The 17,549-nt window shown below is 39.8% G+C and overlaps 2 protein-coding genes across 5 annotated transcripts in view; both read left to right on the top strand.

Annotated features, from left to right (window-relative positions):
- The window catches only part of sspo (SCO-spondin), a 79,484-nt gene extending 76,126 nt beyond the window's left edge, over positions 1-3,358 (top strand). For both annotated transcript variants that reach the window (XM_061758115.1, XM_061758114.1), the window contains 2 exons: positions 1,087-1,237; positions 2,916-3,358. In XM_061758115.1, coding sequence (XP_061614099.1) covers positions 1,087-1,237; positions 2,916-2,938 — 174 coding nt within the window. In that variant the 3' untranslated portion in view covers positions 2,939-3,358. The remainder of the gene's footprint in view (positions 1-1,086; positions 1,238-2,915) is intronic.
- Positions 3,359-8,241: 4,883 nt separating this feature from the next.
- kcnh2b (potassium voltage-gated channel, subfamily H (eag-related), member 2b) overlaps positions 8,242-17,549 on the top strand; it is a 173,817-nt gene continuing 164,509 nt past the window's right edge. For 2 of the 3 annotated variants that reach the window (XR_009785947.1, XM_061758501.1), the window contains exon 1: positions 8,242-9,485. Coding sequence is in view for 1 of the 3 variants with exons in the window: in XM_061758501.1 (XP_061614485.1) it covers positions 9,410-9,485 (76 nt within the window). In the remaining 2 variants the exon portion in view is untranslated. Of the gene's footprint in view, positions 9,486-12,442; positions 12,486-17,549 lie in introns of those variants that run through there. The other variant, XM_061758502.1, reaches the window with a different exon arrangement.

Genomic DNA, 17,549 nt, shown 5'->3' with positions numbered 1-17,549 from the left:
AGTCATGCTGAGAGATTAGTAAAAATAAACATCAGCTGAGCCAAATGTGTAATTACCTACTGTTACTGTGGTAACAGGGCACGGTAACCTGTGAAGAAATGGTATGCTGCGAAAGTCACCTGGGCCATTATCAGGAGGACTGGAACTAATATCATAATCAAATCGAATAATAACAATGGAATAGAAGTAATTAAACTCAACACTAATGTCATCTGATCCAACACAAAAGCTGTGTAAAAATATTTGCCATGACAGTGATAATAATACCCAGTTTTGTTATGTGTTCAGTTATGTGCATTAGTGAGGTTGTTTGTGGGCGTGGAGAACTACAACTGGGGACAAATATTAGTGACGCCTCACCTCAGAACATTGAAGCGCAGGCCTGGAACCACTGCGCTCTCTGACACTGTCAGTCAAAAAATCTCGGTGGCATTATTGTCTTTTTAAAGGGTGATACAACTTCAGAAGTGTTTTTTTTTTTGTTTTTGTTTTGTTTTGTTTTGTTCAAGTAGTAAATGTGTGAATGAGTAATTAAAGCAATATCTGAACAGAAACAAGTTGAAAGAAAGCTGAAAGTATATAAAAAATAAAATAAGATACGTAAGCTGCACACAGGTTATGAGGAAAAAGCGTGTGTATACGATGTAGGGAAAAATTATTGGGTATGTGGAGTGGGGTGTATGTATAAAGTGTTTTTATGTGGTATCTGTATTTTAAGTAAGTTAACTTCTTCCTACTCCTTTTCAGACAGACATTACAGTGTTTCAGTATGAAATATTTTTCCTTTTTTGTACTTTTTTGTATTTTTCTCTTTTTATTTTGGTACTGCATGTCAAGCAATCAATCACATTGAAAAATCAATGTATTTTCAGTTTACCATCATAGTATATTGTAAAGACAGCATGAATGATGTTTTTACTTTATGTCTGTATGTCAGGTAATGTATTATCCACAGCAATGTTTCAGAATTTTGTATTTGGCTTTATCAACCATTTTTTTTTCAAAAAATCCTTAACCAAACCACTTGGGAATACATTTGATCTCTTCATTAAGATTTAATAAGCTTCCTCTCTAAACTCTACACAGGAGCCCTACCTAAGGTCCGTGTGTGAGTGCTGCAGCTACCGTTTGGACCCAGACAACCCCGTCCGCTTCCTCAACTTACGGTGTGACAGCGGCGAGAGTGAGCCGGTCGTCCTGCCTGTCATACACAGCTGTGAGTGCACCAGCTGCCAAGGTGAGGGAGAGCGAATGCAACCAAAGTGATTTGAATGTCCGTCTCATATTGTAATGCGGCGCAAGCATTTAGGTGGATGTAAAATCTTTGCATGCAGATTGTTTGTTGTGTGCTGCTTTCAGACTCGTTTTTGCCATTCAGAATAACTACAGGATATCGAGCACGTCATTAGAGACAGACAAACCTAGTGTTACAGGGACCGAGCCCTAACGTGCATAACGAAAATCTGCAATTGACACCCGCAAATAGGTTTATAATTGCCTATTGATGCCACATCATGAAAATGCAATGAAACTCCTCAACTGACTTCAACTCAGTTCCTTGGTACCAAGATGCCAAAATGTAGTGGTAAAGAACTACTTTTGTCCAACTGAAGCTCCTCAACTCACTACTGTATAGTTCCTTGACCCCAAGATGATGTCAAAGTAATACTTAAAGGTGCCACAAGATGGCGGCAAAACATAACCTTTTTCTAAATGAAGCTCCTCAACCCACTTCAACATAGTTCCTCGGCAGCTAGATGGCACCAAAGTTATACTTTTGTCACTATGGCTTGAGCACAAGTACAGAAAAAGTGAGTTTTATTGTGAATAACAGAAGATATGTTAAAAAATAAAATTTCAATAAATCAGTGGAAGGGTTTTCACTGTAGATAGATTTCCGTGTGTTTGTGGTGGTGAGATGTCACTGATGTTGGAAGAGAGTTTTTGATTAAGGACTAATATTCCGTGAAAACTTTTTGGACCAAAATGCTGATGAATTAATCAATGAATTAATGGATTTTGTCTGTATAGAATACTTCAACATGTCACATAACAGCCATTGTAACGCTTTTCACTAGCGTTTCTTCTTCTTTCTAAACATACTCATTTACAATAACACTTGTCCAACGCTTTCACACAGCCTTATTGGAACGTACGTTTGCCTGAGCCCCCCATCAATAATTCAATCACAGATCCCACCTCCGATTGCGTCAGCTAATTGGATGTAACCGCCGTCCAACACGGAGCATCCCCCAGCTCCAATTCCCTTCTCATTGCAACAATCCCATGGACACCACATCTGACGGATTTGGTCACTATGGCAATCAATCTTTCACGCGCACACAAACCAGCTGCCATCAGTTGATATGTGTCCGTGCTCTCTTCTCATGATTGTAACCACAAGCATGCAGATGATTCACAATGCTCCTTTCTCCTTTCTCTGTATGGTGTTTTTACATACAGTACTTGTGTTTCATGCAAATATAGCTCAGGCGTCTGCAAAAAAAATTTCCATATTATCAGTTTAGCATTTGAACAATAAACCTAGAATGCTTAAAAATCAAAAGCAAAGCAAATTTATTCATATAGTGCATTTCATACACAAGGCAACTCAATGTGCTTTACATGATTAAAAGCATTTAAAAACAAAGGGGGGAAAAAAGCTTATAAATATTTAAAACAAAGAGGAAAAAAATAAAAATACAATTAAAACAGCATACAGTGCAAGAAATATCATTTAAAAGTGGAAACGCTCTAAAAAGCATGGGCAAAAAGAAGAGTTTTTAACCTGGACTTAAAAACATCCACACTTGGGGCTGACGTCACTTCTTTTCTTTATTCATCACAAAGGAATGTCAGTGAACTTTTTACGTTATCTTTTTCACTGTTTCTCTATCATTTCTGTTAATTCACAGGGGGTGACCTGTCCAGACGATGAGCACGTGCGGAGAATTTCAGTAACATGTCAATTCATATGTGTGCCATTCAGAGATGAGATGTATTTGGTCAAACCAAATAAGAACCCAGTTTAGAGGGAATGCATAGATGAACCGGTTGGGAAAAATCTGTTTTCAAACCCTCTTGATGTCCACATAAATATGTGGTCCTTAGTCATTATATGACTGCAAACTATACTTTTAATTCTAAACACCCTGTCCCTGTGTTTATTCTCTGTCCTGTAAAAACTTTTTTGCTACTCTATTTTTATATGTATTATTAAAGCGTCTATGGTTCACTCTAAATATGACTTTTCTACATTAAATGATTATTAAGACACATTATTATTCACCACAAATCTTCTTTGTAACCATGTGGTGATTGTTGATTACATATTTAGAGTGCAATAAACTTTTGTACACATAGAACGACTATGGGCTATTCTTAATTTTGGTTTGTTTGTGTTTTTTTTGTTTGTTTGTTTTACACCTGCACGTTTTACCTGATACCACTTGATGTGACCAGAAAATACATCAGCAATGTGGATCTGTACTTATTATTATACCACAGAAGGCTATCAGATATGGTAAAGGATGGTAATGTGATGTTGATATACTGTTAGTAGGAGAAATGGAAAAAACAATGCATGTCTCTATCCTGGCTACTCATTACAATATTGCTGTAATAATCCAGTTGACTACAATAACAAGAAGAAGGTAAATGTAACCTGCCTCTCATCTGCGACAGACAAAAGGCCAAGCGGTACAGAAAATGGATGGATAAAGGTTTTATACTGAACAAAAATATAAATGCAACATTTGAAATAGATTTACACTGATTTGTGAACAATATTTGAGGCAAATAATCATCCATCCATCCATCCATTTTCTGAGCCGCTTCTCCTCACTAGGGTCGCGGGCGTGCTGGAGCCTATCCCAGCTATCATCGGGCAGGAGGCGGGGTACACCCTGAACTGGTTGCCAGCCAATCGCAGGGCACATACAAACAAAGAACCATTCGTACTCACATTCACACCTACGGGCAATTTGGAGTTGTCAATCAACCTACCATGCATGTTTTTGGGATGTAGGAGGAAACCGGAGTGCCCGGAGAAAACCCACACAGGTACGGGGAGAACATGCAAACTCCATACAGGCGGGGCCGGGGGTTGAAACCCGGTCCTCAGAACTGTGAGGCAGAGGCAGACGCTCTAACCAGTCCTCCACCGTGCCACCTGGGAAATAGTCATATTGTGTACATCGAAAAAGTATTGAGGTCATCCTATGAAAAATGGGAGCAAAAACAAAGTGTTGTGTTTATATTTTTGTTCAGAATACAACGGCATCAGTTTATAATATGAGAAACACCTTTCAACCATAACCTACTAACCCTAACATGAAGATAAAAAATAGTACAGTACCTTTTTTTCCCCCCCCACAGTATGTTTTAGTTTAAAATCCAAATAAAGCAACAAAGCAGATTGTGTTTAACCTTAAGATGTTCCACTGTACAGTACTATGTATATCAAAATATAACCTTTGCACACATCAGGCAGTGGGCAGCTGCAGCTGTAAACACCCCGGGACCAATTCCAGTTCTCACTACATTTGCTTTGGTCAGTAGTGCTGACAGGAATAGTCATTCTTAACATACTGTACAAGTCGTTTGGCCGAGAGGAGGAAACTGAAAAGCACCTGGCGAACACCCACGCACACATGATGTCACCATGCAGTGAGAGGCAGTGAGTTGTTTTTGATGGTTATTTGAGATGCTGTTGAGGTGCGTGCAGTTATTATCAGAACTGCTTTTCCCAGTTCTTCCCAGTTTCCATTTTCATTTAAATGAATTATGGTTTAGCAGCACTACAAGTTACAGGAAAGATAAACTCTTGCCTTTTTTACACATACTGTATGTAATAGTGTATTGATCTGATTTTCATAGGGGGATTAAAGTTGGCGGCACGGTGGTTAGAGCGTCTGCCTCACAGTTCTGAGGACCGCGGTTCAATCCCCGGCCCCGCCTGTGTGGAGTTTGCATGTTCTCCCCGGGCCTGCGTGGGTTTTCTCTGGGCACTCCGGTTTCCTCCCACATCCCAAAAACATGCATGGTTGGTTAATTGACAACTCCAAATTGCCCGTAGGTGTGAATGTGAGTGCAAATGGTTGTTTGTTTGTATGTGCCCTGCCTGCTTGACGAGAAGCGGCTCAGAAAATGGATGGATGGATGAATTAAAGTTGAAGAGGAAAGGCTGTTCAGCTGTGATAAGGTATTTCCAGTTAGCTCCCAGAGCATGGCATTGTGTAAACCCAGTACAACTATTCTCGTACACTGCTTCAACATCAATAAACAATGATAAACTCGATAAAAGTACATGATATTCACGGCTTGCTTTGTAAACCGCTCACTCCCTTTTTGGCTCAAAGTTTGAGCATAATCATAAATAGAATCATTCTGATTGTGATAATTGGAAATACCAAAAGTGAGACTTGGCTCATCTGCAACAAGAGACCTGCCACATCTCTTTTTCCACCCTCTTCACCCCTCTATCCTTTCCTCCGCCTCCTTGCGCTCTTGTCCTGACTAAATAAGGGTGTAGAAGATGGAAGGCTGGTCAAGCCGCCTCCTCTGACTTTCAAGCTAATGTAGTGAATACTCCAGTGTGTAATAGGAGTGGGAACTGATGCATTTTTAATTCATACTAAAATGTCACATTTTGACAAATAGCTCCTCAGGCCTCATCCAGCCTCAAGGCTGCAATCCATCACAGTTTTCCAATCATTAAAACAGTGATCAGTGGAAGAAAAAAAAGAGTGCATTTGTGATTGCAGGTCATTTTGATCAATGCAGTGCACCAAGTAGCGGTGTTGCTCTAGGGCCTGTAGCTGACAGACCTGAAAACAAGGCAGTTTCACTCAGTCGGGACATGACACATCCTGCTCTAACGGATTTAGGGAGAAAAGCTCAGAATGAACCAGGGAACCGCCTCTGCTGCTGCGGTCTGGGAAAATGAAATCTACCCTGGCACACTTTCACACAATGCTGTCAAGAACCAGTGAAATCAGTAAGGGACAAGGCATATATGAATATAACTGGCTTATAATCAAACAAGAGTCAGTAATTATCAGTAGTGCTAGTATTTAATCATCTCCAATTCTTGAGCACTCTTGTCATGGTGTTTGGTATTAATGGGTTAATCCATTCAGGTTCCAGCCCTGTAAGGGTGTTTTAAAAAAAAATATTTTACTACCTGAAAGTGATTTGTATACTGTTACTTACTAAGCAAAACATCAGCATCTTCTGCTCAAACCACAGCAATAAGTGGAGGTTAATTTTCCTTCGCTACTCACACAAAAGTAGGGATGTTTGGATTTTAGGTGAAAATTCAGGATGCACCTAAAATGGCCCATAACCGTTACAGGTTAACTTAATTTGACCTCTCTAAACATTCGAAAGCACATTAGCTGTTTTCTAACAATGGAAAAATTCACAACAGATACTTTTTTTACACTTGGACAATTGCGCATTCAAAAGTTAAGAGAAGGTCCAATTACGTTCACCTATAAAGGTTATGGGCCATTTTACGATCACCTTGGAATTTTACCCAAAAACCGAATATCCCCTAACTTTGTGTGAGTCGTGTACTGGTATATCCTGCTTATATTTTCCCAACATTCTCTCCCCTTTTAGTAGGTGCTCCTGATTCCAGAGCTGCAGCAAAAACTGTGTAACATTTATCGTTTATCAATTACATATATTGTAGATATGATCCTGTCTTTAGACCCTACCATCTTATGTCATTCCTCATAAAATAGAAAGTAGCTGGTAACTAATCTAAAACAAAAATCAGTCATATGTCCACTTTTTGGGGGGTTGAGTCCTCCCAAAAGGGTTCCCTCTGCTTCACAACTAAACTCCCGTCATCTTACATCATCCTCCATGTATCATATATTGTGACTGGTGTTAATAAGATAGTTGTTGTTTCCATCTATCCAGACGTTTTCTATATACCGCTTGTCCTCGTTGGGCTGACGTGATCGCCTGCAGTCGATCACAGAGCACAGAGACAGACAACCATTCACACTTACATTCACACTGTCACTGGGTGGGAACTAAACCCACGCTGCCTGCACAGAAGTCAACTTGAGCCAACCACCACACCATCTGTGACAAGATTTCATGTCACACTGGTCACCGGTTGTATGAAAAATGGATCGATGGATCATTAATGGTCTAGTTACATGAATGCTTATTTTACAACAGCTCCTATTGTCGGGATTCCAAAATGTATATTGTTCTCTTATAACACCAACCATCCTTTCTATTTTCTCTTTGGGTTTTGGAAGATGAGCGTCCCACTCTGAGTCGTGGTTGTTCTCAAGCTCACCTTTTCAACACCCATTTATGACTTTACTTAGTCTTTTTTTTAGCATCTGTACTTCAACTTAAATTTAGAGTGACAGTATTTTTGCCACCTCTGGAGAATTATTATCAGAATGTTTGATACGATCGTTGTATATTTGCTTCAGTCACGAGACTTTGGAAGCAGCTTCCCTGCCTGACGCGAGGGGAACCCCACGCTGTGACGTACACGAGAAGCCTCGGAAGTAAATCCCCAACCCCAGCCATATGCTAATTAAAATCGGTCAGCAATAGCTGCAATGTTGTTAGTTTGTATCCTTCCACACACTGTCACATTTGAGTGTTTAATAAACCCCTCGAATTCAGGCTCTAAACGCATTTTGTCTATAGGTTTAACCTGCTTTGAAACACAATGGAAGCTGCTCCATTTGACACCAGATGCCTCATAAATGCTTAAAATCGGCCCGGTCCTTTGGGTGCCATTTCTCGTGATGAGAATTTTTGCTACAGCAGGGGTAGGGTCTATTTCCTTTGTGGCTCATTCCAGAATTAGATAACCATTTAGGCACCAAAAGGTTTTAAATACCGACCATTTATTTTTTTATATGTTTTCAAGAAAAAAAACATCATATCATCACATTTTATTCATCCAATTCAACCATCATCAACTGTACACTTTTTTATACTTGGTCATCAAGCAAGAGGTGTCATGATCCAGGTTTTTGTTGACTTTTCATGCTATGTCATGTTTTTTTATGTGTCCCATGTTTGTCTTGTCGACTCATTTTGGGTTTTTTTTGTCCCCACCTGTTCTCGTCAGCCCTGTTCCTTATGTCAAACAATCAGCTCCCTCCAGCAACTCGCGTCTTCTCCAGGTGTACCTCGTTGTCTCGTCAATTTGTTTGTATTTAGTTGCCCGATTTCATTCAGTCTGTGTGGGTTCTTTGTCGTTGTTGCTGTCATCATAAGTCATGTTTTCTTTAGCCAAAAATTTATTCTTGATTTCTTTTTTGGGGGGGGGGAGAATTTGTTAGTTTAGTGTTTAGATATATATTTTTTTCATGATCCTTGTTTGCCTTCTTTTTTGAATATTTTTTATTTTTGTAAGATTACACCTGGTGCTTTACCACCACAATCACATTTTTGACAATTTTGAAGAATACAAACAATAAGAGAAGGAAGAAAAAAAAAGGGGGGGGGGGTCAAGAAGTATTTGCTGTTTTCAACAATATTTATGAATCACTTTGACAACAATAATTTACACAACAAGTGCATGTTTGTGTACTTCGAGCATGGATTATTTATAAAAGTTCACGGGTGGGGAGATTAAAACGTCCTCCAATTCTGAAGTAATTAAAGAAGGCTATGTCAAATGGCTTCTTTTTTTTTTTTTAAACTGCTAGTAGGGGGACTTATTTTTCTTAAACATTTCAAATCAAGGGCGAGTGGTCGATGCAGAAAGGGTTAAAGAGGCGCAGCTAAAGCCGGTGGAGCTGAAGTCATCCGGCAAAAAGCGCACAGCGAAGAGGAAGAGCACGAGGAGGAGGAGGAGAATTAGAGCTACAAAAAAAAAAAAAAAAAAAGCACCTCCGAAATACTCATCAAGGTGGATCTTCTATCTTTGTTTTAATATTAGTCTGCATTGAGGAGAAGTGGAATGAGAAGAGAAACAAAGGCAGCAGCCGTCCGTGGCTCCAAGCACCGCGACGCTCGCAGCCAAGCTCCCCGAGTACGCTTCGCAGGAGCGGGCTGTCGTGCGCCATGAGAGGAGAAGTGCGGCTCAGCTCCACTGAGAGGAGGAAATATCACCTGACGAGCGCCCTCCTCCCTCTCCATCACTACCAACACCGCCAAAGTGGGGACAGAAGCAGACACCGTCACTCCCCGCATCTTTCAAACCGGAGACGGTGAACGCTTCACATCAGCTGCGCGTTTTTAGGGAGGACAGAACTTTCTCATCGACCTGCGTGTGGGGGTAGGGGGTGGGGGGAACTCGGAGGAACCTTCATCCCCGACTGACTGGAGCGAGCTGTCAGAGAGTCTCCTTGCGAGCACTTCAGTTTTTCAAGTCCAACAAAGTCCCGATTAAAGTCCTGGGGCCACTGTATCGAAGATGCCGGTCCGGAGAGGCCACGTGGCTCCGCAGAACACCTTCCTGGACACCATCATCAGGAAATTCGACAGTCAAAGTAAGTTCAAATGACATCTATGTCCAATAATAAGGAGAATAGTGTTGCTAAATAACCCCAGCCTGTTGACGAAACAGACCGGATTGAGTTCATATTCGAAATCAGATTCTGGATCATGGCAACACACATGATTCACAATATGTGTGCACTCAATGGCACTTTCGTGTACTTCAATATCCTGTTCAATATTGTTTGAATGAAAAGGTTTTCCCTCATTACGAGCAATTATGGATGTTCTGGCTAACTAATGCAGAAGGTCAATAAAGCTTGATTACATGACAAACTGTTTGATCATTCATTTAGTATCCTTAATATCCAGTTTAAGGTACACGTGCTAGTATGCTCTTTGACCTTAGTACCACCGTTCAGCGCACTAGTAGAAAAACTTCAACTAGTAAATGTTTTTTTTTTTCTTTTTTCCCTCTACAAGTGCGACGTTTGTCTTACTGTAGTACAACTTAGCTGGATATCTGTGGATGTTGAATAAATGCTCAAATGGCTTTGATATCCTAGTACACTTTGTCCTTCATACTAGTAGGACAACTTTGTCACATGTCACAAAAAACTGACAAATCATCTTTCAAGTCATATGAGCCATTTGAACATTTATTTAATGCTGTAGCTTGAATGATAAAGTTAAGGTCCATGTACTTCTACTGTATGCTCTTTGTCCTCATTATAGGACAACTTTGGCGTACTAGTAGGACAACTACACGCAAAACAAGGCACTAGTTGACATCTGACACTAGTGAAGCGCTAGATGTTAACTAATAGAATTTTAAAACATTACTATATTACCACTAGTAGCACGACTGATTTATCTTACTAGCGAAAACAGAGTGTACTAGTGCATAGAAGACCTTGAGCTGGATATTGAACAAATGCTCCAATGGCTTTAATGCTTCACATTACGATGTCAATAATTGCTCACAATAAGGACAGACCTTTTCATTCACACAATACATAACACAAAAGCAGTAAGTACACACAGAACAGGATGCACAATATCAAGTGAGCAGCAGTATCTGTACACAGAAACCAGTAAAGTTTATGATCAGATAATAGTGCAGCATAAAACAAAGTGACACATTTAGTGTCAAATATGTTCTTTTTAATTTCACCTTTTTTATGTATGTGTGTTTATTGCAATTGGCATTCATTTGTAGCACGTACAGAGGCGCAGTTATTAGTAGAGTGGCAGATTGGGGGAAGAAGCTACATTATTATTATTTTTTTTTTTCATTATTTGGACACCCAGCTAATGTTTCTCCAACTAGAACTGGGGAAAAAAAATCTTTTTTTTTTAAATTGTCCATCTAACTTATCCTCAGTGTTAATGGCTGGTGCGCAAGATCGTATTCCAGCTGACTTTGGGTGAGAGGCGGGGTATACCCTGGACTGGTTGCCAGACAGTTTTTTTTTTTAAATGCATTATTTACTACTCAATGTTTTATAGTGCCTTTGGACATGGAACTAGAAAGGTGTCCATATTGCAAAATGTAGCCAGGCTGCATAAGTACCCTTCAGCCCCTCCTGGATCTTTGATGCGACTCATTCATGTTTTTTTTCTCCCCCCCTCGTTAATGTGTGAGCAGACTTCAAAAGAGCCTCTGTGGTCAACAATAGCACCGTTTCTCTGGAAATTCACCCCAGGCCATGATGAAAAGGAGGAGGGTGGTGGTAGTGGTCTGTTGTATCAGCTCAGGTTGCCAGGTTGATTGCATTACTCCTCCTTACCAGCTTCAAAAAAATATAAACACTACAAGTTAGTAGAGATTTAGTGCAAATATATTCCACACTCGCTGGGTACACCATTAGAGATACCTGCACAATCTGACAGTAAATACAAAAGCTTCATCAATGTTGCCTTTTACAATGATTCTAATGCTCAGTTTTTATTGACACCGTCAGACGGATTTCAGTATCGTACAGTCAACTTTGCAGTCATACTGCAAAGTATAGCGTCGTCCAACCATATTGAACAAAATGAATGCCGTTCATTTTCATGTAATTCGATTAATAATGGTAAAGACGCATAGGTGTAAATGTTTCCCATACTGAAACAGTCATTCTTGAAGTCCTATATTTGCTAAACGTTACTGATGATTTAAAATTGTAGGTCATAGTAGTAAAGACAATCAAGAGATACATGCACCAATTTCATGACAGTCCAATCCAAATATATGAACAGCAAGATTTTCTTAACTTGTATGGGAAAAATCATCAACAATCATAACAACTCGTTAGACTCTCCAAAAATCATGTGAGGTGCACAATTTGTTCCAACTCTGCACATTCAAGTGCATAAATGATCCTAACTACTCACACCCATTACACTCTTGTCTTTAGACATTCAAGACATGCAATTGTTCTGACACTTTCACGTCATACATCACACAAAATCTAGATTCCTGTCTGCTATTGCATGAATGCAAAATGCTGGCCACATCCTGGCATTTCAGATCACAGATCCTTCTCTTGTATTGCAAAAACATAATGGGGCTCTCTCCAGTGACATGAACGGTAAAGACAGCTTGAGGGACCATTAAGAACCCCCCCCGAAAAAAACCCAAAAATGCATTTGTGTTAGTTTTCATGGAAAAGGTATATTAAGCAATAGGAGAAAACTCTTCCATATCCAAAAATCCAATTGGCATCTTCAGAAAACGAAATTACGGAATTTCATTTGGGACATATACAGTACCAAAAAACATTTTGTCATTAAAAGTGTGAAAAGTATTATTAGAAGCAATTGCCGATAATTCATATACTTGTATCAGTAAAAATAATATTTTTTTTCAGAATAAAATTCAATAGGGTATGTCTTTTACTGTTGTTGATCATATTATATGAAAATGACTCATACACTATCTTTTTAAATTCAAAATATTTATGCTGGATGACATTGGATTTTTCAAGCGTACTAAAGTGTGTACCTGTATATGTTTATTACCAAGCAGAAAGGTACAGAAAACACAAGGTGAATAGCAGACCTTGAAAGTGAGTACTCAACATTAATCCACAGGAAAGTTCCCCCTGCCCCCGCTCCTCTTTCCATCCTGTGACTTCACAACTTTAGGTGAACATATTATCTCGCTTTCTGGTACACGTCATTACACATGGTGCATTTCTCCACTTGTGCCTGCATCACAGATTTACACCTATGACCGGGTGGGATGATTATTTATCGGGAGCAAAATGTGCATCTGAGAAGTCCATAACCACATATCAGTGGTTTCCAAATGTCTGTCAGTGACTTATTTCCCTCCGAAGAATTCTCACATGCTCATTGCAGGTCTTTTAGTTTGCCTAACAAAGCATGCTATTGGCGATGGAGAGCCCTGTTTAATGGCTGGGGTGTAATGAAGTGGTGGAGAAGAAGCATTTCAGTGGACACTTCGTAGGTGCTTTCTTTGGTCAAAACTGTACCAAAGTGTTAACTATAGAGTGGCAACTACAATACATCTTGGTTGGGGTTGGTGGTATCAGCGCCCCACCAGATCCAGCCAATGGTGCTGTTTTGCTTTCATTCCAGTATGTATTTTATATTTCAATGGCACTTCCTGGGTTTGATTTTTTTTTTTAAAAAGATTTTTTTTTAGATATTATTTTCCCCATAGGAAATAATATTAGAACTATAGTAGTGAGCAACTATTTTCTTAACATTCATACACATGTAAAAATGGTCAAACATAAAATATTGCCCTTAATGATGAAGACAATGATTACGCTTGCCATAGATGGGCCTCACTTTTGAATTATCAACAAAGACGTTGACCATTGTTAACAGCAAAACTGAAAAACTAAAATCTAATCGAACAATTGATGACACATGTGATGCTAATGGAGTATTATCACTTCTCTTGTTTGTAGATTGTTTTTGGAGCCTATTCTCTTAACAAACTCACTATTTGCTCTTTTTGTGCTTAGGCCAAAACTCTTGTCTATTAGAAAGGTATTACTTTGGCGCCATCTTGGTGCCAGGGAACTATGCTGAAGTGAGGGGAGGAGCTGTACTTAGTCAGGCCATAGCCCTGGCCATAGCCCTGTCTGGAAGTAGTGCTTTGCCGCCATCTTGTGGCATCTATCGGCGATTATAAACATTTTGGCGGGCGCCAATTACTCACAGAATCCTATCGCCCACGAATAGCAAGGGAACATTGTATTTCATTCTTGTTTTTCTGACATCGTTAACCCCTTGTTTGACATTCAAATGCATGTGGTTTGCATTACGATGTTTCCCCCCTAGCCATAATGGGGAATTATGACTGAGCCCTTTGAACTCTGCCAGCCAATATGATTTTATGCTTGATGATGACGAATGCAACAAGACCAGGAAAAATAATCAAAGAAACTGTACTAGCTTGCTAGTAAAAAACAAAACAAAAACAAAAAAAAGTGTAAATTGTGAAATTTCTTGAAAGAATTGGGTTTGAGTGTGTTTTCAGGAGATCTGGGTTTGAATCTCTGTTCAAAATCTCTGTGTAGAGTTTGCATAATCTCCCCAATGCTGACATGTTTTCTCTGAGTCCTGTGGCTTCTTCCCACGTTCTAAAAGTATGCAATTTGGACTAATTGAAGACTCTAAATTGTCCATAGATTTGAATGTGAGTGTGAACGTTTGTGATCAGTCCAGGGTATACCCCGCCTCTCGCCTGAAGTCAGCTGGGATGGGCTCCAGTTACCTGTGACCCTGATGAAGACAACTGATATAGATTTGGCTTCTTTGATGGCTCTTGATAAACATGCTGGCTGGGTAAACTTTATCCTGGCGACAATCAGAAGAAGCAGGGCGATTGGGTTTGTCGTGCTATTCGTGATGGAAACCATCGCAGGTGGGAATGAGTCAGGAGAGAAAAGCAATCTCCACGCTTCAACGAACATGGCAGACTAATTTATTTCCACTGTGGTGTAGTGCTTTTGAAATAATGTCCTAGGATCACACACTGTGGATGCTTAATAGTCAACCTTGGAGACAGATGATTAAGGAGAAAGAACTACACTACATCGGTTGTCACCATGTGCCAGATAGAGTATTCTGTATCGTGTGCTGGTCAAAGGACAGAGGAATTCTGCTACACATTACGGACAAAAGTATTTGGGCACCTGGCCATTCCACTCACAGGACTCAAAATGAAAAAAAATACAGATATCGGCCCACCATTTGCTTTGCCTTCATTTTACTGGAAAAATATATACATTACGAATCATTTTCTAAACCATCGATCAAACTATCTAAAACTTGATTTTGACCCGTATGTGCTTCAGGGCTCTGCAATAATTCATATTGCTAGAGCAATAATCTCCTGTAAACCATGCTGTCCTAATGACATCAGTATGAAGTATGCTGATCCAAGCACATATTGCAAAAACCTTTATTTCTAGTCAAAACTCATTAAAATAAGAAATAAAATAAATCGTGTAAAAGGTAACTTCTCTTTAGACAATTTTCACTTGTAACTCGTTACTTTAAGTTACTTGTAAATTTAAGAAATAATTGAAGTAATAATTTGCTTGAAAGAAGTGAAAATTGTATAAAAACAATTTACTAGAATTAAGACAAATATTCTGGGTAAGATTTTGGGTTTTCGCAATGTACGAATCAAGCAGGTCAAGGGTACAGTGGCTGTTAAACATGCCCTGTCAGGATATAACTCTTCATTGGCTAATTGGACAGACGTAAGTAAGAGGTCAAAGCTATTTTGCATGCATTTATTGACATGTCCCCTGGAGGAAAATCAATAGGCCGAGTGATGTTTGCTTCCATGAAAAGGACCACAACCAACAGGATGGCCTTTGTATAAATACGTGAAAATATAGACACAGCCAGTATGTAATGGATTCTTGCCATGCCCCCTCCGTAACATTTCATGGAAATCAGCAGTGTATTTTTTTGTGTGTATAACTAACAAATAATTCGAAAGAAAATTTAAACCAAGCAAGGCAATCAAACCATTCAAGAGTGCACAGATTTGGCAATGAAGTTCCTTGATACCAGCGTGAGGACTTGAGGCTTTGTAATCAAACAGTTTTTCAATGTCCTTGGAGCTGCTCATTCATTTATCTTGTTGTTAAGTGGACAATTATTGGAAACTCTGCTTGCAATGGTTCTGCCTCCACTAGCATTGTCCATCCCCTCAGTCGCTGTGTTTTCCTGTTCTTCTTCACTTTCCTCCTTCTGTCTGCCACTCATTTTACTTCACATTGAATCACAATTGTCGGAATGCTCTGAGAGTAATAGTTTTTAGTAATGCAGTAATAGACCTTTATATAATAAGATTACCGTAACAAGCTTGTCACCTGGATGGAAGGAACTGCTCTACTGCGGCGAACCTTTACTGAGGATTACTACCACCTTAAATGGTTTTTAATATATCACTTTAACTTTCATTTGTAATTTCTTTACATTTAATTACATATGCAAATTGGTAGTGAAGAGAACCGAAGGATATTCCTAACGATCGCAGTTTGTACACATAAGAATCATCTGTTGTATTGATTTGAGTTCCAAATCAAAGTTTTGGCTTGGATGTTGGTTTCAGATGTTACTTCCAAAATGTGCATTTTGTTGTGGTGAAAATGTTCTCATATCTCACATTGTCTCATGTAGGCACACTGTGAAATGTCAGTGTTGGGCCTGAGGGTGCGCAGTTTATTTGGAGACATTGAATGACGATGCATAATTCATGTTTGAGATCTTTATGGTTGCTGTGTTTTCTGCATGCTTTGATTCAGACTGATGTCATATAATCCATAGAACTCACTGTATGTGTCTAGCATCCACATTTGTATGCTCTAGCATCTGATGTTACATATTATTAATATTACAGATTGCATATTAAGTGGGTAGAATAGCCAAATATTGTACTCAAGGAAGAGTACTGGCACTTTAGAATATGACTTAAGTAAAAAATAGTTCTCCAGATAATTTCTAATTAGAATAAGTAACTATTCAATGAAAAAAAAAAAAAAAAAAACTACTCAAGTGCTGAGTAACATTAACATTAAATGGACAGAAATATAAAAGTTATAAGGTACAAATTCAAATATTTCCCAACAATATCACGTATATATAATATTTGGTAATAAAATAACATAAAGTAAGACAAATTCAGCCAGAAGAGATTGTCCTAAATGAATGTTCTTTGTTTACACACAGTGGAGGAGTTCAAGTATCTTGGGGTCTTGTTCACGAGTGAGGGAAGAATGGAACGGGAGATCGACAGGCGGATCGGTGCAGCGTCTGCAGTGATGCGGACTTTGTATCGGTTCGTTGTGGTAAAGAAGGAGCTAAACTGAAAGGCGAAGCTCTCAATTTACCGCTCGATCTATGTTCCTACACTCACCTATGATCACGAGCTGTGGGTCGTGACCGAAAGAACAAGATCCCAGATACAAGCGGCCGAAATGAGTTTCCTCCGCAGAGTGTCCGTGCTCTCCCTTAGAGAGAGCATGAGAAGCTCGATCATCCGGGAGGGGCTCAGAGTAGTGCCGCTGCTCCTCCACATCGAGAGGAGCCAGATGATGTGGCTGGGGCATCTGATTCGGATGCCTCCCGGACGCCTCCCTGGTGAGGTGTTCCGGGCACGTCCCACAGGGAGAGACCCCAGGGATGACCCAGGACACGCTGGAGAGACTATGTCTTTCGGCTGGCCTGGGAACGCCTCGGGTTCCCCCTCGGAAGAGCTGGATAAAGTGGCTGGGGAGAGGGAAGTCTGGGCGTCCCTCCTAAAGCTACTGCCACCGCGACCTGACCTCAGATAAGCGGTAGAAAATGGATGGATGGATGGATGTTTACACACATGAAACAGCACAATTGGGTCACCAGGCAGAGATGATTTATTATATATAATTGATTATGTATATTGAACTTCGCCAGGTGGATTCATCCACAGGTATTTTTCTCTATTACCCAAAAACAATTGGAGCTCTGCCAACTTGCATCTTTATCTTCAGTGCTGTACATACATTGCAGATTGCTTTTCCCTCTGCTCCTTTTGAAAGTGATGAGTTCTCGTCGGCCGAAATGCTGACATGTAGGCAGACACAGATGACACGAGACAT

This window comes from Phyllopteryx taeniolatus, chromosome 20 (genome assembly GCF_024500385.1).
Source record: "Phyllopteryx taeniolatus isolate TA_2022b chromosome 20, UOR_Ptae_1.2, whole genome shotgun sequence".
Classification (NCBI taxonomy): Eukaryota; Metazoa; Chordata; class Actinopteri; order Syngnathiformes; family Syngnathidae; genus Phyllopteryx; species Phyllopteryx taeniolatus.
This window is presented reverse-complemented; position numbering and strand designations above follow the sequence as displayed.